The sequence below is a fragment of the Nyctereutes procyonoides genome, unplaced genomic scaffold (assembly GCF_905146905.1).
Source record: "Nyctereutes procyonoides isolate TBG_1078 unplaced genomic scaffold, NYPRO_anot_genome, whole genome shotgun sequence".
NCBI classification, from domain to species: Eukaryota; Metazoa; Chordata; class Mammalia; order Carnivora; family Canidae; genus Nyctereutes; species Nyctereutes procyonoides.
The window spans coordinates 46,738,140-46,756,092 of record NW_026575126.1 but is presented as its reverse complement, the minus strand read 5'-3'; the positions used below and the strand labels follow the sequence as shown (position 1 = coordinate 46,756,092).

The 17,953-nt window shown below is 49.0% G+C and overlaps 1 protein-coding gene across 1 annotated transcript in view; it reads left to right on the top strand.

Annotated features, from left to right (window-relative positions):
• The first annotated feature begins 4,113 nt into the window (after nt 1–4,113).
• ZC3H7A (zinc finger CCCH-type containing 7A) overlaps nt 4,114–17,953 on the top strand; it is a 37,807-nt gene continuing 23,967 nt past the window's right edge. The window contains exons 1-3 of the mRNA XM_055340004.1: nt 4,114–4,186; nt 15,215–15,316; nt 17,050–17,089. Coding sequence (XP_055195979.1) covers nt 15,249–15,316; nt 17,050–17,089 — 108 coding nt within the window. The 5' untranslated portion in view covers nt 4,114–4,186; nt 15,215–15,248. The remainder of the gene's footprint in view (nt 4,187–15,214; nt 15,317–17,049; nt 17,090–17,953) is intronic.

The window sequence follows — 17,953 nt, the reverse complement described above, 5'->3', positions numbered from 1 at the left end:
AGTCCCTGAGGCTCCAATTTTAAGCCAGTGACCCTTAAGCATTCTTCTGCTTCAGTGTACCTAAGAGATAGGCCACCCCTCTAATGCGCCCCATGGGAACAGTTTCTGCAAAGGTGCTAACTCCCAGGTGGGCCAGGGAATATGCCTCAATGTCTGGGGTGGAGTGGCATGCCAGTGCCCCTTCCCACTCCAAAGATTATGCTGGAAAGCTTACCCCATTCAGTAGTCGCTCCTCTAAGGAGAGGTAACTGCTACAGCTACTGAACACACTCAGGGTGCCAGGTGCCTTCTATACATTTGTGTTACTCAATCCTTACCATGCTGGGGTCCTCTGAAATATTAAGATACTGGCCTAGGGCTCACCCAGATGGGTAGGGGGCAAGTTGAGAATTAGCCCAAGTTTTCCAGACTCCAAAGTCCTTCTCCTTTCACCTCCTAACAGCAACTTAGAGCTCAGGGGTTCACAGCCATAGTCCATCTGGCTGCTCTAAAAGAGTATTATAGAGAGAGGAGCTTCAACAACATTTATTTCTCAAAGCTCTGGAGGTTGGAAGTCCAAGATCCAAGTGCCAGCAGCTCTGGTGTCAGGTGAGATGGGCTTCTTGGCTTGCAGACGGCCGCCGTCTTGTCTTGTGTCTTCACATGGTGGAGCGAGAAATCATATCTCCGGGACCTCTTTCGGGGAAGGCACTAATCCCATTCAGAAGGGCTCTACTCTCAAAACCTAATCACCTCCCAAAGGCCACACCTCCTGATACCATCACATTGGGGATTAGGATTTCAACAGAGAAATTCAGGGGGACACGAATACTCATTCTGTAACATTCACCTTCTATTTATTTGGAGGAGTTTGGGTGAGAGAGTGTGGTATTTATCACTGTATAGAACTTTTTTTTTTTTTTCCTTTGGAGGGAACTTAGAATGTGAATATATAAAACAACCAAACAAAAAATACTCTTGTTATGTGTGCAGGCCAGCTTTAGCTGAGAATCTTGAAGAACTTATAAATTAAATAGGACGAACACCATCATCATTCTGTAGGTATGGGAGCTGTTGTCCAGAGACACTGAGGCCCACAGAGCAATCACTTGAGCGTCTCCTTATGAGCACTGGGAGATAAGAATCCTTCACTAGGATATCTAATTTAGTGCCCCACTGAAAGGAAAACCAAGGTGACCAGAAACAGTCCTAAATACTGACTCCTCCTACAGTAGAGAAATAACAGGTGGGACAATATGCAGAGTACAGTATCGAAGGTAAGAAGGAAGATTGAAATCACTATAGAACACACCTTAGGAAAAACACTCCTACATAAAAACGAATGGCTTCTCTTCAGAGTACAAATTGTCGGTCACAGGACGAAGTCTGATAGGGATGATCTGGGTGGGCCCCATGTAATCACAAGAAAAAGGAGAGCCGGGGAAGATGTAACAGAAGCAGAGTCAGAGCCATGCCCTGAGTTGGAGGAAGGTGCCCTGAGCCAAGGAATTAGGATGGCCTCTAGAAGCTGGGGATAGGGGCAGCTCCGGTGGCCCAGCGGTTTAGAGCCGCCTTCAGCCCAGGGTGTGATCCTGGGGTCCTGGGATCGGGTCTCATGTGGGGCTCCCTGCATGGAGCCTGCTTCTCTCTCTGCCTGTGTCTCTGCCTCTCTCTCTCTGATGAATAAATAAAATCTTAAAAAAAAAAAAAATTTAGAAGCTGGGGATAGCAAGAGGAGAGATTCTCTCTTGGCACCTCCAGAAGGAACCGGCTCTGCCAATACCTTGACTTTAGCTCAGTGAAACCCATTTCAGACTCTCGACCTCCAGAACTGTCAGATAATATGTATTGTTTTAAGTCACTGTGTTTGTGATGATCTGTGACAGCAGCAACAGGAAACTAATATAATCTTGATTTTTTCCTTGTATTGGCCGAAGAGCCTGCACCTTCCTGTGGCTTTATGATGACCTCCAGGGCTTGGCCCTTGCTCATCTCATCTCCCTGGTACCCCACCCAGTACTCTGTGGTTTGGCCACTCTGGCCTCTTGGGATCTTCCGACTTAAAAATTTCCCTCTTCTCTCCATGCATCCCTGCAGCCAGTTACTCTCGTACCTCCTACGGATCTCAGCTCTGGGGTTCCTGTGGACATCCATTCGAGAAGTGTTTACGAAGTGCTAGTCACTATTCTAGGGGCTGGGAATGCACCACAGAACATGAAGGCTCTCTGCTGTCCTAGTGGGGTGGAAATAGGCTGTAAGTAAGTACCCAGATGATTAAACAGGATCATTCCAGATAGTGAGGACTGCTGTAAGGACCAAGCTGCATGCTGTGCTCATAGGCACTGTTAGATGGGCTGCGGGCAGGCGTCTCCAAGAGAAGCCATTTGAGCTGAGCCCTGAATGACGAGCAGCCTCTGGCCCTAAGAACCTCTTCCTTAGAGGAGCCTTCCCTGAAGCCATGGCCCCTGTCAACTCTCTCTGGATGTTCCTGCCACAGTGCTTACCTGGTGTTAATAGACCAAATTGTGTCCCCTCCAAATCCATATCCTAATGTGCATGTGACTGTATCTGGCTATAAGGCTTTTATTGAGGTTATTCGGTTAAAAGACGTCATAAGAGTGAACCCTAAGCCAATAAGATGAGAAAAAGACACTAGGGATGTGTGTGCAGGGAAAGGCTGTATGAGGACACTGTGAGGAGGTGGACACCTGAATGCCAAGGAGAGAGTTTTCACCAGAAACCAACTGTCGCCTTTATCTTGGACTTCCAGCCTCCAGAGCTATGAGAAAATTCTTGTTTTTAGGCCACCAGGTCTGTGGCATTTTGTTATGATAGCCTCTGTCGACTAATACAGCTGATTTGTTTTACTTTTATTTTATTTTATATTTTATTTTATTATTTCATTTATTATTTTATTTTATTTTATTATTTTATTTTATTATTTTATTTTTTATTCATGAGAGACACACAAGAGAGGCAAAGACCCAGGCAGAGGGAGAAGCAGGCTCCCTGCGGGGAGCCCCATGGGGGACTGGATCCCAGGACCCCGGGGTCATGCCTTGAGCCACCGAGCCACCCAGGATCCCAGCATAGCTGATGTGTAAGTCCACATCCCCGTAGCCACTGTGAGAGCCACTCGGCTAGCCTCCTTGTTCCTGGTCCTGTCCCTCCTATGACCCTAGTCTCTGCACAGTGGCCCAAGAGAACTGTCTAGAATGCAAATCAAGATTATGGCAATCCGAATTCAGATTCCTGGAGGGGCTCTCAGGCCACATAGAACAAACTCCTCATTCCCATCATGGCCTTGCTCTTCTTCGCACCTTTCTCCCCTTACACACAGGAAGGTAGAGGCCTTTGCTGCTCCCTAAACACGGAGCTCCAGCCTCAGGGCCTTTGCACTTGTCCTTCCCTCCGCCCAGGCGAGGCGCCTTATCTGTGCATGCCTGTGGCCTGACAGCTGTCACCTTCGGAGGCCCCCCTGCCCCCTGCCCCCCTGCGGGTCCTGCCCCCTGGCTTCAGGGTCTGTGTCCTGCTCTCCGCCCCGCTCCTCCGGGGGCACCTGGCGGCCCAGCGCACAGAGCTGACGTGGCGCTGGGCTGGCGCTTGCAGGACGGGGAGCGGGACCGGGAGCGGGACGGGGAGCGGGACGGGGAGCGGGACGGGGAGCCAGGCCCTGCACCCCGGAGCTGCCGGAGCGCCGCGCGCCCCCGTCTGGGAGGTCGGGGTGGGGGGTGGGGGGCGCACGCCGGTGGCTCCGGGCTCCCGGTCCTCGGGGAGGCGCCCGAGACGCGAAGGGGGTCAGCTCCGGGTCGGGCCGTCCCGCTGCCGCCCCCGGAGCGCACACGCGGCGCCCCCAGCACGCGGGGTCACGCCGCCCGGGCCCCCCGCCGCCCGCCCCGGCCCCGGCCCCGGCCCCGGCCCCGCCCCGGCCCAGACCGGCCCCGGCCCGGCCCGACGTGGCGCCGCCGCCCCGGCAACCACGCTCGCGGGCCCAGCCAATGGCCGCGTCTCCCGGGCGCCGGGCGCGGCCTCCCGCCGCCAGAGGGCGCCGCACGGGCGCCGCCGACCCGCCGCCGCCGCCGGTCGCCGAGGGAAGCTGCGAGCGAGCGCCCGGGCCCCGCCGCCCGCTGCCCGCGCCTCGCCGCCGCCCGCGCCCCGCGCCCCGCGCCCCGCTCCCCGCTCCCCGCCGGCGCGGCCGTCCCCGCAGGTAGGTGGGCGCCCCGGCCCCGCGCCCCTCCCCCGCCCGCGCGCGCCCGCCGCCGCCGCCGCCGCCGCCGCCTCGTGCTCGCGCGCGCCCGGTAACGGACGGCGGGCGGGGCAGGGCGGCGGCGGCCCGCGGGGCCCCCGGGGGGAGATCGGGAGATCGGGCGCCGCTGCTGGGGCGGACGCGGGCAGGCGGGGTCCCGGGCCCCCCCCGCTGCCTCCCCTCCGTCCCTCCGCTCCCCTCCCCCCAGCTCTCGGGCGGCGCGGCGACCCCGGGGCGCGCGGGTCCGCAGCCCCCTGCCAGCCCTCCAGCCCGCCCGCCCCCCCGCCCCCGCCCCATCGCGTGCGTGTCCATGTCCGTCTGGTGCCCCCGGGGCCCCCTCCGCTCCCCTCCCCCCGCTCTCGGGCGGCGCGGCGACCCCTCGCCAGCCCTCCAGCCCGCCCGCCTGCCCGCTGGCACCTCCCCCCCCGCCCCCGCCCCATCGCGTGCGTGTCCATGTCCATCTGGTGACCCCGGGGCCCCCAAATCAGTGTCTTGGGTTTGCGGGCGGAGGGATGCGCGCCCAGCGCGGGGCTCCTGTGTTTCGGGGTGACCATCCCCCCCGCCTTTCTTTTGCGCGGGGCGCGCAGCTCGCACGCGCGGCGGACGGCTTCCTGTCCATCGGGGATGCGGAGACCGCGGGGTTTGGGGTTTCTTCCCCCACCCTTGAGGAACGCGGCGCTGTCAGTTCTCATTAGCGCGGAGGCTCGGCGGGGACGGTCCTGGCAGGGGTGTGGTCCGCCGCGGGAAGCGCCCGCTGGGCCCGAGACTGCGCCTGCGCCTGCGCCCGCGGGGGTGGGGGGGGTGGGGGGGCTCAGCGGCGCCCGGGCTGCCCTCGCGGCCCCCCAGCGCCTGCACCTCGAGGAGGGGACCCGTGCTGGGGACCGAGCGAGCCGGACCTCCGCTTGCCCCGGGCCGCGCCGCCCGGGGAGGGGGCGCCCGCCGGCCGCACGGTGTGTGCTGGGGACCCAGCTGAGTGTGCGCCGGCCGAAAGGCTGGAAAAGACAGATCTGATTTCAAACACTGGGAAGGGAAAGTGGGGGGAAAAACCCCAACAGTGAAAGACTATATATATATATATATATATATATATATATATGTATTTTTTTTTTTTGCCTTTAGTGCATGTGAAGATGATAGTATTTTGAAACTAATTAGGTCGACTAAAATAAATCGTTAAGATGACTCACACCGGTTATCTTTTTACTTTTGTTGAACGTGGCAACTCGGAAATTTGAAATTACATATGTGGCTCGCCTTCTATTTCTGTTGGACAGTGCTCCGGTTGAGCATCTGAAGGGGGGGCAGGGCGGCTGGGAGCCTGGGCCATCTGCTTACCTTTTCCTGCTTCCCCGGTGGCAAGTGGCCTCCCGTCCCCCAGGCTCTCAGGGAGCCTCTGCCTCTCTGGGTCACTCTGAGCCGAGCTGAACTGCTGAGCTGATTGCAAATGAGATCTTGTCCTCGTTTTTTTTTTTTTTTTTTTGCAGAGTAATTCGAGCTAATGGACAAAATTGTCTTTGTTGAAAAATTTTCCCTCTCTGCTGTGTATCGCAATCTGGAAGTAGTTGTGTTAGGTGAGAATCACAATCGGATCGCGGGTTATCGAGGATGAATATTTGCCAGTATCTGTGTGTGGGCTCTGTAGAGAGCGTGTAGATTTTCAGGTGCTCTTGCCGCGCAAAGGACCTGGAAAGGCCTTCCTCTGAGTTACTGTGACTTTTGCTTGGGGGGTGCTGGTTGTCTGTCTCATAACAAAGTATCCATTAGAGGAGTCACTGTTTCGAGAAAGCGGAAGACTAGCTGTGATGTTTCACCGCCTGGGTTTGCAGTCTCTGAGGGTTGTGATGTAGCTAGCCACTTTTTTTTGTTTTTGTTTTTGTTTTTGTAGCCACTTTTGTAAGTGTTACAGAGTGAGCTAACTGTTGAAAGGCGGGGTTGACAGTAAAGTTGCTTTCACTAACTTTTTGTTTGTTTGTTTACACCATTGCACAGACAGGCGGGAGTCTGATAATAGAATTTAATCCAGGCTGGTAACTGTAATTTTTCACTTGAAATTTAGAGGTACCTTTTTAGGCAAAGTACAAACACTGCGCCGTATACCCTGCCCGCTTTCTCGTTTCCTGTGTGTGTCTTGTAAGACTGTTTAGTATTCATCCCTCGTGTTTAAACATATTACGAGTGGAGCATATTTCCAGATGCAGATTTTCCCCGGACTGGTATCCTGACTCCCTTGCATCTGCTGCATTCCCGTGTGAAACCCCTTGAGCCTGTCATTGTGTGTGCGTGTGCAGGGGTGCGTTTATTCTGTTCCCCTCGGGTGGCTTGAAAATGCCCACCTGCCTGTCGGGGCTGTATTTGCCTTTCGGAGCACAGTCCAGGGCCGACTTAGACTGCTTGGCCCCCTCCTGGCATTGCTGCCACTTACAGTGTGGCATAGCGTGGCGTAATGAGAATTCGGGCCTGGAGCCAGACTGTCTGGCTCTGAAATCTAGCCCTGCCACTTCATAGCTCCGATCCTGGACTGCTTGCGTCACTTCTCTGTGCAAAAGTGTCCTCATGGTACATATCTCTTGAGACTATTATGAGGATTAAATGATTCAATACACACACCGTGCTTAGACCAGCACTTGGCATCCAGGATGGGCGCTGAGGGTTAGCTGTTGTTTCTGCCTAACACTGTGGCCATCACGGATCACTTACGGTGGTGTCTTCTCTTAAGGGCAGCTAGTTTCTAAAGTTATCTTGTGAGGCCCAAATGTCATGGATATGAATACAGTATCTAGCTAACAACATTGTGCATCGTCCCAGACTTTAGTATAATCGGTTTCACTCTACAGGCACTGAGTAAGGAATTTCATTTTTTATTTTTAATTTTTTAAAAGATTTTATTTATTCATGAGACACACACACACACACACACACACACACACACACAGAGGCAGAGACATAGGCAGAGGGAGAAGCAGAAGCAGGCTCCATGCAGGGAGCCTGATGTGCGACTCCATCCTGGGACTCCAGGATCACGCCCTGGGCCAAAGGCAGGTGCTTAAATGCTGAGCCACCCAGGGATCCCCAAGGAATTTTTTTAAAAAAGATTTTATTTATTTATTTATGAGAGACACACACAGAGAGAGGCAGAGACACAGGCCGAGGGAGAAGCAGGCCTCATGCAGGGAGCCCGACATAGGACTCCATCCCCGGTCTCCAGGATCACACCCTGGACTGAAGGCAGCGCTCAACCGCTGAGCCACCCAGGCTGCCCAAGGAATTTTTTTTAAAGATTTTATTTATTTATCCATGAGAGACACGAGAGAGAGAGAGAGAGAGAGAGAGAGAGAGAGGCAGAGACACAGGCAGAGGAAGAAGCAGGCTCCAGGCAGGGAACCCGACGTGGGACTCCATCCTGGGTCTCCGGGATCACGCCCTGGACTGAAGGCAGCGCTAAACTGCTGAGCCACCCAGGCTGCCCTAATTAAGGAATTATAATGAAGATCCAGGCTATCTTTTCTCCCTACATAAAACTTCAGAATGATTAACAGATTTAAAATCAGCTGATGAGAGAAAGTTGATGATGCGGATCTCCAGCTTGCAAAACATGAGATAATTTAACGAAGCTTCTGTTTAGTTGAGTTTCTTGCTTTACCGTGTACTATTCAAAGCTCTCCTGCTCCGCTCCCCTTTCCTTTAGGGGGAGGGGTGTCTGCCATGGTCTCCCCATGTCTCCCCGTCCTTGTGCTCCTGCAGGGTTGGCTTCTGGTCTTTCTCGCTGTCCCGGTCCTTAATGGATCCCCACCCTTTTGATTTACACCCCCGCCCCCAAAGGGTTGGAGGCAGAGTCCACCACAGCCAGCTCTGCCTGCCTCATCATTTCCTCCCTGGGGCCCTCCTTTGTCCCACCTGTCCTTAAGTGAACATTTGTGCAAGGTGTTAAATTCTCAGGCCTCTTGAACTTGGTAGGAAGCATTCTCTTTACACTTGGCCATTTCATTCGTTCTTCCATTCAAATGTGTGTTGTCCTGGATCCCGATATTGGCTTACAGTCAGGACTAAGAAAGACGAGGCACCCCTGGAAGTGAGTGGCGCAGTGAGCTCGGGATGTGGCAGCAATTTAGGGGGTAAGGGAAGGCCTCTAAAGGGGATATGTAAGCCAGGACTCCAGGAGGAAAAGGAACCAGCTCTGTGTAGTTCTGGGAAGTGTGTTTTGGGCAAAGGGATGAGCAAGCACAATGCCCCAGAGACACGGAGCCCTTGACTCATTCCACAGGCCCACAGAAGGCCAGCGTGGTGGGAGCTGAATGAGTGGGTGCGTGAGAGTAGTGTGAGAAGAGGTCAGAAGGACCCTCCCGGACTTGATAGATCACGGGAAGGACTCCGGAATTTATTCTCAGTCCTAGGAAAGCCACTGAAGGAATTAAAGCCGGGCTGTCATAACTGATTCTTGTTTTTAAAAGAGCTTTCCTGGGCAGCCCCGGTGGCTCAGTGGTTGAGCGCCTGCCTTCGGCCCATGGTGTGATCCTGGAGTCCCACACCGGGCTCCCTGCATGGGGTCTGCTTCTCCCTCCGCCTGTGCCTCTGTCTCTCTCTCTCTGTCTCTCTCATGAATAAATAAATAAAATCTTAAAAAAAAAAATAAAAGAGCATTCCTTTTAGTTTAGGGTGGGAAGTGCATGGGGGAGGAGACAGTGGAGAGGACCCAGGCCTAGAGCAGAGGCCGGGGAAGGAGGATATTGCGACATCTAGGCGGGATGGTATGATCTGTGATCCAGGCCAGGGGTGGCGGAGCAAGTCGTGGGAAGTGGTCAGATTTGGGGCGCCCTGTACGTATTCTACAGTGTCACTTGTGAGCTCCGTCAGTGGGTTGATGGAAGTGGGATGTGAGAGAAGAGGATGGTGCCAGGTTTCTGGTTTGAGCAAGTGGCGAGAAAATGGTTTCATTACTGAAAGGGTAGGTCTTTCGGGTGCAAGGTTGGGGTCGGCAGGACGGCCTAGCGTTAGGACCGTTCAAGTCAGAAATGCTGAGTAAAAACCACAGAATTTCGCATATGGTATGTGGCCTTCCACGGATCAGCGTAGAATAGATGGCCTTCCTATAAAGGAGGCTTGGGCATCTGAGTAGCTCTTTGGGAGGGGAATATATATATATCTCTATATCAGTTCTCACAGTCAGCTGCTAGGTCACATTAAAAAAATTTGGGGAGGGGGAGTGCCTGGGTGGCTCAGTCGGTTAGGGGTCTGCCTTTGGCTCAAGTCGTGTTCCCCGGATCCTGGGATCATGTCCCGCTTCATCCTCCTTGCTCAGCGGGGAGTCTGCTTCTCCCTCTGCCCCACCCCTTCCCCATGCTCGCTCTCTCTCTCTCTCTCTCTCACTCACTCAAAATCTTTAAAAAGTTTTTTCTTAAATGAAACAATAAGAATATGAAGAGAAAACATGGAGAGTTATTTTATAACTTCAAAGTGGTGAAGGTATATGTAAGTGTGTCAGGATGCTGGTACCATGGAAGAGAATCTTGATAAATTCAGCTACTTAGGGATAAAAACTGCTGTCAAAAAGTATAAAAACCAGACCTAAGGAGAAGGATTGTCATCAAGTAGGGAAAAACAATAACAGCACCAGAAAAGACTACTTTCCTCTCTATATAAAGAACTTTCCTGAATGAGGAGGGTACAGCCTGGAAGGACAATGGGCAAAAGACCCGAGCAGACAGTTTATGGTGAAGGAAGTACAAATGACTCTTAAATTTCACGAGCTGAGCAGCTACATGCTTCTATCACTAATGATAGAAATCTGGTCACATCGTCACACTGTTGTCACACGTTTCTCACCTCCCTGGTCGGCAGGAGTGAAACCTTGGATAACTGGTTGGTGAAGTGGCAAAATCGGGGCCCTTGTGTGTTGTTGGGCAGGGTCGTGTTATACCTTGGTGGTAGCTGGTAAAGTGAACAAACACATGCACCCTTTCCCCGACAGAACTCTTTTTAAAAGATATTTTATTTATTCATGAGAGACACAGAGAGGCGAAGACATAGGCAGCAGGAGAAGCAGGCTCCCTATGGGGAGCCCAATGTGGGACTCGATCCCAGGACCCCGGGATCACACCCTGAGCCAAAGGCAGATAGATTTTTAATCACTGAGCCACCCAGGTGCCCCCAGCCGATGGAACTTCTTTGACAAAAGACCTAAATGAAATGTCTGGAGTACTTGATGAAGTTTAGAGATTGGAAACAACCCAAATGTGCATCAGAAATTAGGGTACGACTGTATCACACAGAACATGACAGTTAAAGCAGCTTCTCATGTGCTCTGAGAGGGAGTGACCTTTGAGGTCAGGCACTAGGAGACGAAAGCAAGGTGCAGAGCATGCTGGGAACCCCAGTTTGTTTGTTTGTTTTTAAAGATTTTTATTTTTTCCTGAGAGACACAGAGAGAGGCAGAGACACAGGCAGAGGGAGAAGCAGGCTCCGTGCGGGGATCCTTATGTGACACTCGATCCTGGGACTCCGGGATCATGACCTGAGCCAAAGGCAGATGCTCACCCCCTGAGCCACCCAGGTGTCCCAGGGAACCCCAGTTTGTATACAGAATAACAGACACGGGATATGTTTAACTTTTTATTTTGAGAGAAATTATAAACTCACAGGAAGTTGCTAAAGTGGTATTTGGAGGCCCATGAGCCCTTCATCCACTTCCCCCCGTGGTGCCATCTTACAGAACTGTAGTGAGGCATCAGAGCCAGGAAACTGAGATTCGTTGAATGCTGCTAACCAAACTACAGGCTCTTACTCTTACCAGTTTTACATACACTTGTGTGTGTGTATGTGTGTGTGTGTGTCTGTGTGTCTGTCTCTGCAGTTTTATCCCATGCAGAGATTTCATGTAACCACTGCACTGTCAAGGTACTCTGTTGTTTCACAGAATTTCTTTGTCAGGACATAGAAGAGACCAGTGACAATGGGTGATTGCCCTCAGGAAGGGCAGATGGGTGGCCAAGTGGCTGGAGAGGAGACTCTCCTCTTGACCACCTAATATGAAAATCTTACTCCTTAAACAGTTTGCAATTCTTTTTTTTTTTTTTAAAGATTTTGTTTATTATTTATGAGAGAGAGAGAGGGAGAGAGGCAGAGACACAGGCAGAGGGAGAAGCAGGCTCCATGCAGGGAGCCCAACGTGGGACTCGATCCCGGGTCTCCAGGATCATGCCCCGGGCTGAAGGCGGCACTAAACCACTGAGCCACCCGGGCTGCCCACAGTTTGCAATTCTTATGAGACATCTAGTAGAGCTCTCAGATGGGCAGAGGGTCTTGAGCACTGGGCGGTGCAGAAGGTCCTGGATGGGGGGAGAGTGGCTGGGGGAGAAAGAAGGAGCTCTCCTGTTGAAGGCCAGCTGGGGGTGAAGCCCCTGTCTTGAGGAGGGAGTGTGCACCTGTCATGTGCTGCCGATTTTGAATGAAAAAAGTGGCTTTTGGATTAACTTTATCAAATCCTTCCTCACCTGAAAATTGAAGCCAGATTTTAGCAGGATCCAAAAATAAAATGATGTGTAAAAAAAAAGTGTTCTTTTCTCTTTCAAAATGGGAAAGAGGTTGTATTTCTCAGGTGAAACTTATCTACGATGAAGAAAATCAGAACGGATTGCCAAGGGCAGGAGTGGGGTAGGGACCAGCTGGGGAAGGGGTCTGTGGGAACTTCTAGCATGCCAGTAATGGTATTATGTCAAGATTGGGGTCTGGGTCTGGGTCACAGGAACATATTCTTTGTCAAAACCTGCCTTAAAACTATGCATTTTATAAGGGAAAAAAGTTTCTGCATTTTACCTTAAAAAAAACCCCAAACTGTAAACAAATCCTGAAATCTAGGATGTTAATATGTATGCTGAGGCGCTTACTGATGAATTATGATTGATTTGTGCTGCTTTGCACTTTATCAATAAGGTAGATTGATGGATGGACAGAGGGATGGGCGGGTGGATAAAGATGGGCAGATGGGGTAAACAATGAATAGTCATTGTAGAACATAGTATGTGGTGTTCATTGAGAAAGATTTTTAACTTTACAGTTTGTACAGTTTTTCATAATGCTGTTTTGGGGGAAGAAGACTATAAGAACATGAAATTCCCTATTCTACTATTTTTGCGTATCTATCCCCTGATACTATGTTCCTAAATCTTTAAAGGAGGCAAGTGTTTTGTGCTATTAAAAGAGCTTGCGACTTATTTCCTCTTAATTACCTGCTTGAGTTGTCAGCTCTTTGCCACATGCCCTTTGTCCTTAAGAGGTCGAGGTTCAAGGTTTTCTGGCACTTTCTGGGGAAATAGCCCTAAGGCTATTAACTCAGTGGATTATCATGATCCCGGAGTCCCTTCTTAGCCAACAGAGACCTCAAACTAATTCCCCACCTTCCCTATACAGAGGTTGGGAGGAAGGTGTCTTGTTCACTGAAGACAGGGAAGAGTTCTTGCTTTGGGTCACCTTTTCTTTTGTCACTGACTTTCAGGCCCAACTGCTGTGACACCCCTGAGTGCTAGTCCGAGTGCCTTTGAGCAGTAAACTCTGGTTCTAAATTGGCTCCACTTTATTTATTTTTTAATTATTATTTTGTATAGATTTTATTTATTTATTTATTTATGAGAGACAGAGGCAGAGACATAGGCAGAGAGAGAAGCAGGCTCCCTGCAAGGAGCCCTATGTGGGACTTGATCCCGGGACCCCAGGATCACACTCTGAGCTGAAGGCAGATGCTCAACCTCTGAGCCACCCAGGCGTCCCCAGGAAGCAAGTTTTAAAGGTATGCAGTGACAAGGCCTTTCCCTCAGTTTTCTGCCACTGCTGTGGTTCCATCTGGAGCTGTTTTGTGGATGTATAAGCAAATGTGAATATATAGTGTCTCCTCACCCTTTTATTTTTTATTGTATTTATTTATTCATGAGAGACACAGGAGAGAGGCAGAGACACAGGCAGAGGGAGAAGCAGGCTCCATGCAGGGAGCCCGACGCGGGTCTCCAGGATCACGCCCTGGGCCGAAGGCAGATGCCAAACCGCTGAGCCACCCCGGATCCCCTCCTCACCCTTTTATTAAGAATCAGAACCGGGTCATTTTGTGGACACTCACACCTTACCTGTGTTTTTCCAGTGCAGTTTTCTTGGCACAATCCATTTCCTTCTTGACAGGCATTGAGTACATTTTTGATCCTTTTCTCTTACAAATACTCCTTAAATAACTTTGTACATGCAAGTAGGGATTAAATTTTTTTTTTGCTAAGGGAATGGTCAGACATGTCAAGTGGAAGTGTAGGAGGAACCCCATACACCTCCCATTGCTGCTTGGGACAGGTGTCCATATTTTTCGTGGTCTTGTTTTATTTATTTCCACCTGTTCATCCTCCTTTAAGCTAGATTACCTGCAAAACAAACTCGAGAAATAATGCCATTTTACTTTTGTGTCCTGGGGTTTGTAAACATTTATTTTGGAAAATTTAGAATGTTGACTAAGTAGAAAGAATCCCTGTGTTTGTCACCGGTTGGCCACATTCTATTGTTTCGTCCCCACCCCCTCCTTTTTTTTGGTTGCTGGAATATTTTATTATTATTTTTTTTTATCATTCATTCATTCAGCTCCACACCCAATGCAGAGCCCAGCTTGGGGCTTGAACTCACAACCCTGAGATCAGGACCTGAGCTGAGATGGAGTTAGATACTTAACCACCTGGGCCACCTAGGTGCCCTGCTGAAATATTTTATAAAGCAAATCCCAGATAGATCATTTCACAAATACTTCAGTAAAGTGACAACTTAGGCAGAAGATCAAAATGTTTAGAACTGACAGTATTTAAAAAAAATGATCAGTTACACACCCTTGGGGCATTCCAACACTTGTCCCCACCCCTACCTACAGTTTTTTTTTTTCCTACCTACAGTTTGTAATAGATTTAAAAGTAAAACTACAAATGTCAAGCAAGAGTGAAACTAAAATATCTCAGCTATTTACTTGAAGCTTGGGTACGAGTTCCCCATCCATCACATGAGTTCAAATGTACAGTTTGTGTGAGAAGATGTCCTCTTAGGCTTCGACCCCAGTACTCATCTCAGGGTGACCATGCCCCCTCCTCACCCCTGCTAGGGGACATTAACAAGGCCTGGAGGAATTTTTGGTTGTCACTACTGGCATCTAGTGGATGGAGGCCACGGGTGCTGTTAACATCCTATCGTGCACAGGGTGGCCCCCAATGATAAAGGGCTGTCTGGCTCAAGCTTCTGGGTGGAGAAGCCCTAGTTTAGGACACTGGGCGATGGTGCTTTATCCCAGATCTCTTCCCTGTGGTTCTCCTTTAACTTTGTTGGGAATTGCTTCCTGAACAGTGATTAGGTGGGGGCCAGACACCAACAGCATTGACTTGTGTTGACATTTGCCTGCGTCAAGTTGAAAGTAAACCCTTACTTTCTAGAAAATTCCAACCGAATGACTTTATTCAGATTTTTTATTCTATCAGTTGTATGAACAAGGACTATTTCAGAAGTTGGCGTGACAAAATATGTATAAGGTTTCCACTCTGCTCACCAGGAAGTCAGGCCCCTATGAGGCAGACGGATGTGAAAACTTTTCACTTCTGGAGAGCTTCCAGAAGCAAAACAAGGCCAGGACTGTTTTAGTGGCAGCTTATGCGTGCGTGCGTATAGAAAGGAAAGAAAGAAAACCTGGAGCTGAAGGGCCGGGGAGAGAAGAGGCATGAAAGAAAATGACTTTTTTCTCGGAGATTCTTTAGGAGGAACATACAAAATCAGTGTGGCTGCTTGGCCTTAAAGGAGGGTGAAAAGCTGATGCTTCCATGTGGTGGGCCACAGGGACCTTCTGGATCAGCCAGAGTGCTTGGCATCAAGGACCCCGGGGTCAAGTCAGCAGAGAGGGACGAGGCCACAAGTAGTTGTGTAGCAGGACTGCAAATTATACATGGTACCATCACGGGGCCTTCTGTAACTCTGTGCCTTGTTTCTTTCCAGATTGATTATTTAGAAAGTGGATGTGTGGGGTAACATGTCCAGTGTGTCCGAGGAGAGAAGAAAAAGGCAGCAGAACATTAAGGAAGGACTGCAGTTTATACAGTAAGGTTGCACCTGCGTTCCCGTCCCGTGATGCAGCTGACCCTTGGGCAACACGGGCTCAGGGGTGCAGGACCGCACCCCCCCTGCCCCCGCACGGTTGAAAGTCCACGTATGATTTTCGACTCCCAAAATGTAACTACAATAGCCTACTGTTGACCGGAAGCCTGATCGATAGCATCAGCAGTTGTTGAACACATTTTATACATTATATGTGTTATTTACCATATTAAAACAAAGTAAGCTGGAGGAAAAAACCATTTGGAAAGTCACAAGGCAAAAAAATATGTTTCTAGGCTTTTATCATACTTACAGAAAAAAGAGAGTTCTAAGTGGACCCACGCAGTTCAAGCCTGGGTTGCTCAAGGGGTCAGCTCTGTTTTTCTGTATTAGACTAAGAAACCTTAAGTCCTGTTTATGAGTCTTCTTATTCAGGTTCGAAATTAGATATTTTTATTGAGCAATAGTTTTTGCTTTTGTACATTTGATTACTTGTGTGTTCTGAAATGTACCTTACCGTCACTGTTTTTTTTTAATTAATTTTTTTTACTTTTACTTTAATTAATTTTTTTTAAATTAATTACTTTAATTAATTTTTTTTACTTTTTTTAATTAATTTTTTTAATTAATTTAAATTTTTTAATTTAAATTTTTTAAATAAAGTTTAATAAAGTTTTTTTTAATTTTTTTTACTTTTACTTTAATTAATTTTTTTTAATTACTTTAATTAATTTTTTTAAATTTTACTTAAAATAATTTTTTAAGATTTATTTATTTATTTATTTATTTATTTATTTATTTATTTATTTATTTATTTTAGAGAGATTGAGAGAGGCAGAGACACAGGCAGAGGGAGAAGCAGGCTCCTTGCAGGAAGCCCGACATGGGACCCGATCCCGGGTCTCCAGGATTACACCCCAGGCTGCAGGCGTCGCTAAACCGCTGCCCCACTGGGGCTGTCCCCGTTGCTGATTTTTAGAGTGAAAATCCTTTAGCGTCTCTGAACATGTTAGACTATTGGAACCTGATCCCATCAGAGCACTCCTGATGGCTGAGAAGTGACTAGAGAATGAACTTGCACACAGGGGTTTTGTAATCAAACTTTAGAAGCTTGGGCTTTAACTAGCCTTCTTGAGCCTGGCAGTGACCATACAGCCCAGGGCTTGGGCGGATTTGTCCCTGTAGAAGGGCCTCTCTGTCTTTCCTGGGAAGGAGACCACCTTCTCTGTACTACAGTGACCTGAATCAAAAAGTATTTGTCATTCCATGCTATTTGGAAACCTTTTTGGTATCTGAAGAATTAAGCCTTCTTTTAGTAGAAATAGTTTTGAAAAGAAAAGTATAATATTTACTCAAGAGAATAGAAGGGAAGAGTTACAGATTCTTTATTTCCCCCGTGACTACAGTTATGTGTGAATAAAGGTAGTAAAGAGAGGTAGGTCTTTAAAATGTGCTTTGAGGGGATCCCTGGGTGGCTCAGTGATTTAGCGCCTGCCTTTGGCTTGGAGCGTGATCCTGGAGTCCTGCCTGCACGGAGCCTGCTTTTCCCTCTGCCTCTCTCTCTCTGTCTTTCTCTGTGTCTCTCATGAATAAATAAATAAAATATTAAAAAAAATAAATAAAATGTGCTTTGAACCTGTGGCAAACTAATAGAACCTCAGTTTTATGATGACCCCTGGATGAACAAATCCTGATAAGAGTGTGATAATTAAAATTAATTGTTTTCTTCTTCTTAGGTCACCACTGTCATATCCAGGAACACAGGAACAATATGCGGTAATGATGGGGAATATCTGCTTAACAGCCCTGCAAGTAGCTTGGGAACTATAATGTGTAGTGGGAGTTGGTGAACTGCTGCTTTGTGGGCCCAATGTGGCCTGTTGCCTGTTTCTATAAATAAAGTTTTATTGGAACACAGCCATACCTATTTGTTGACGTATTTATCTGTGGCTGCTTGCATGACATATGGTAGCTGAGACAGAGACCATATGGCCCACAAAGCCTGAAATATTTACTCTCTGGGCACTTACAGAAAGAGTTTGCCAATCTCAAACATGTATAGGATGTCATTTGTTGGCACGCGTGGGCAGTTGTCCTGTATCGTCCTTCCTCCATGAGTGTAGGTTGTGCTAATTTTCTTCTGGGACCCTTGAAAATTACCCTTAGTCCACCTCTCATTTCACTGAAAACAAATGGGACAGAATGTGTTGTGAAGGAGCGTGCACAGCAGCTTCCATTTTTATTAAAGAGAAGGGAGGTTGTAACAATAGTAAATGGTGCCAGGATCCTAGGAGGGAACAGCTAGAGATGAAACTAGTTCAAAACACAGCAAAAGCCCGGTTCTCTGTGTCTTAGATTAAAGGCCCTCATCTGTACACAGTTAGTTCACCCGTGGCTCTTTGTCTCTCTGAGTTTTGATCCTTCTAGATGTCACTTCTTTCTGCCTGCTTCTCTCTCTCCCTCTTCTCTGTTTCCTTCCCTGTTTTCTTGCTTCTCCCCTCCCTCTCTCCAAACAGATGTAGAATCAGAGAGTATTATAGCTAGAAAGTACCTGGAACAATCCATTAATTTTACAATATGTTTTATAGTCTTGACATTTATATTTGGAACTGGGTTCCCAAGAGGTTAACTGGCATGCAT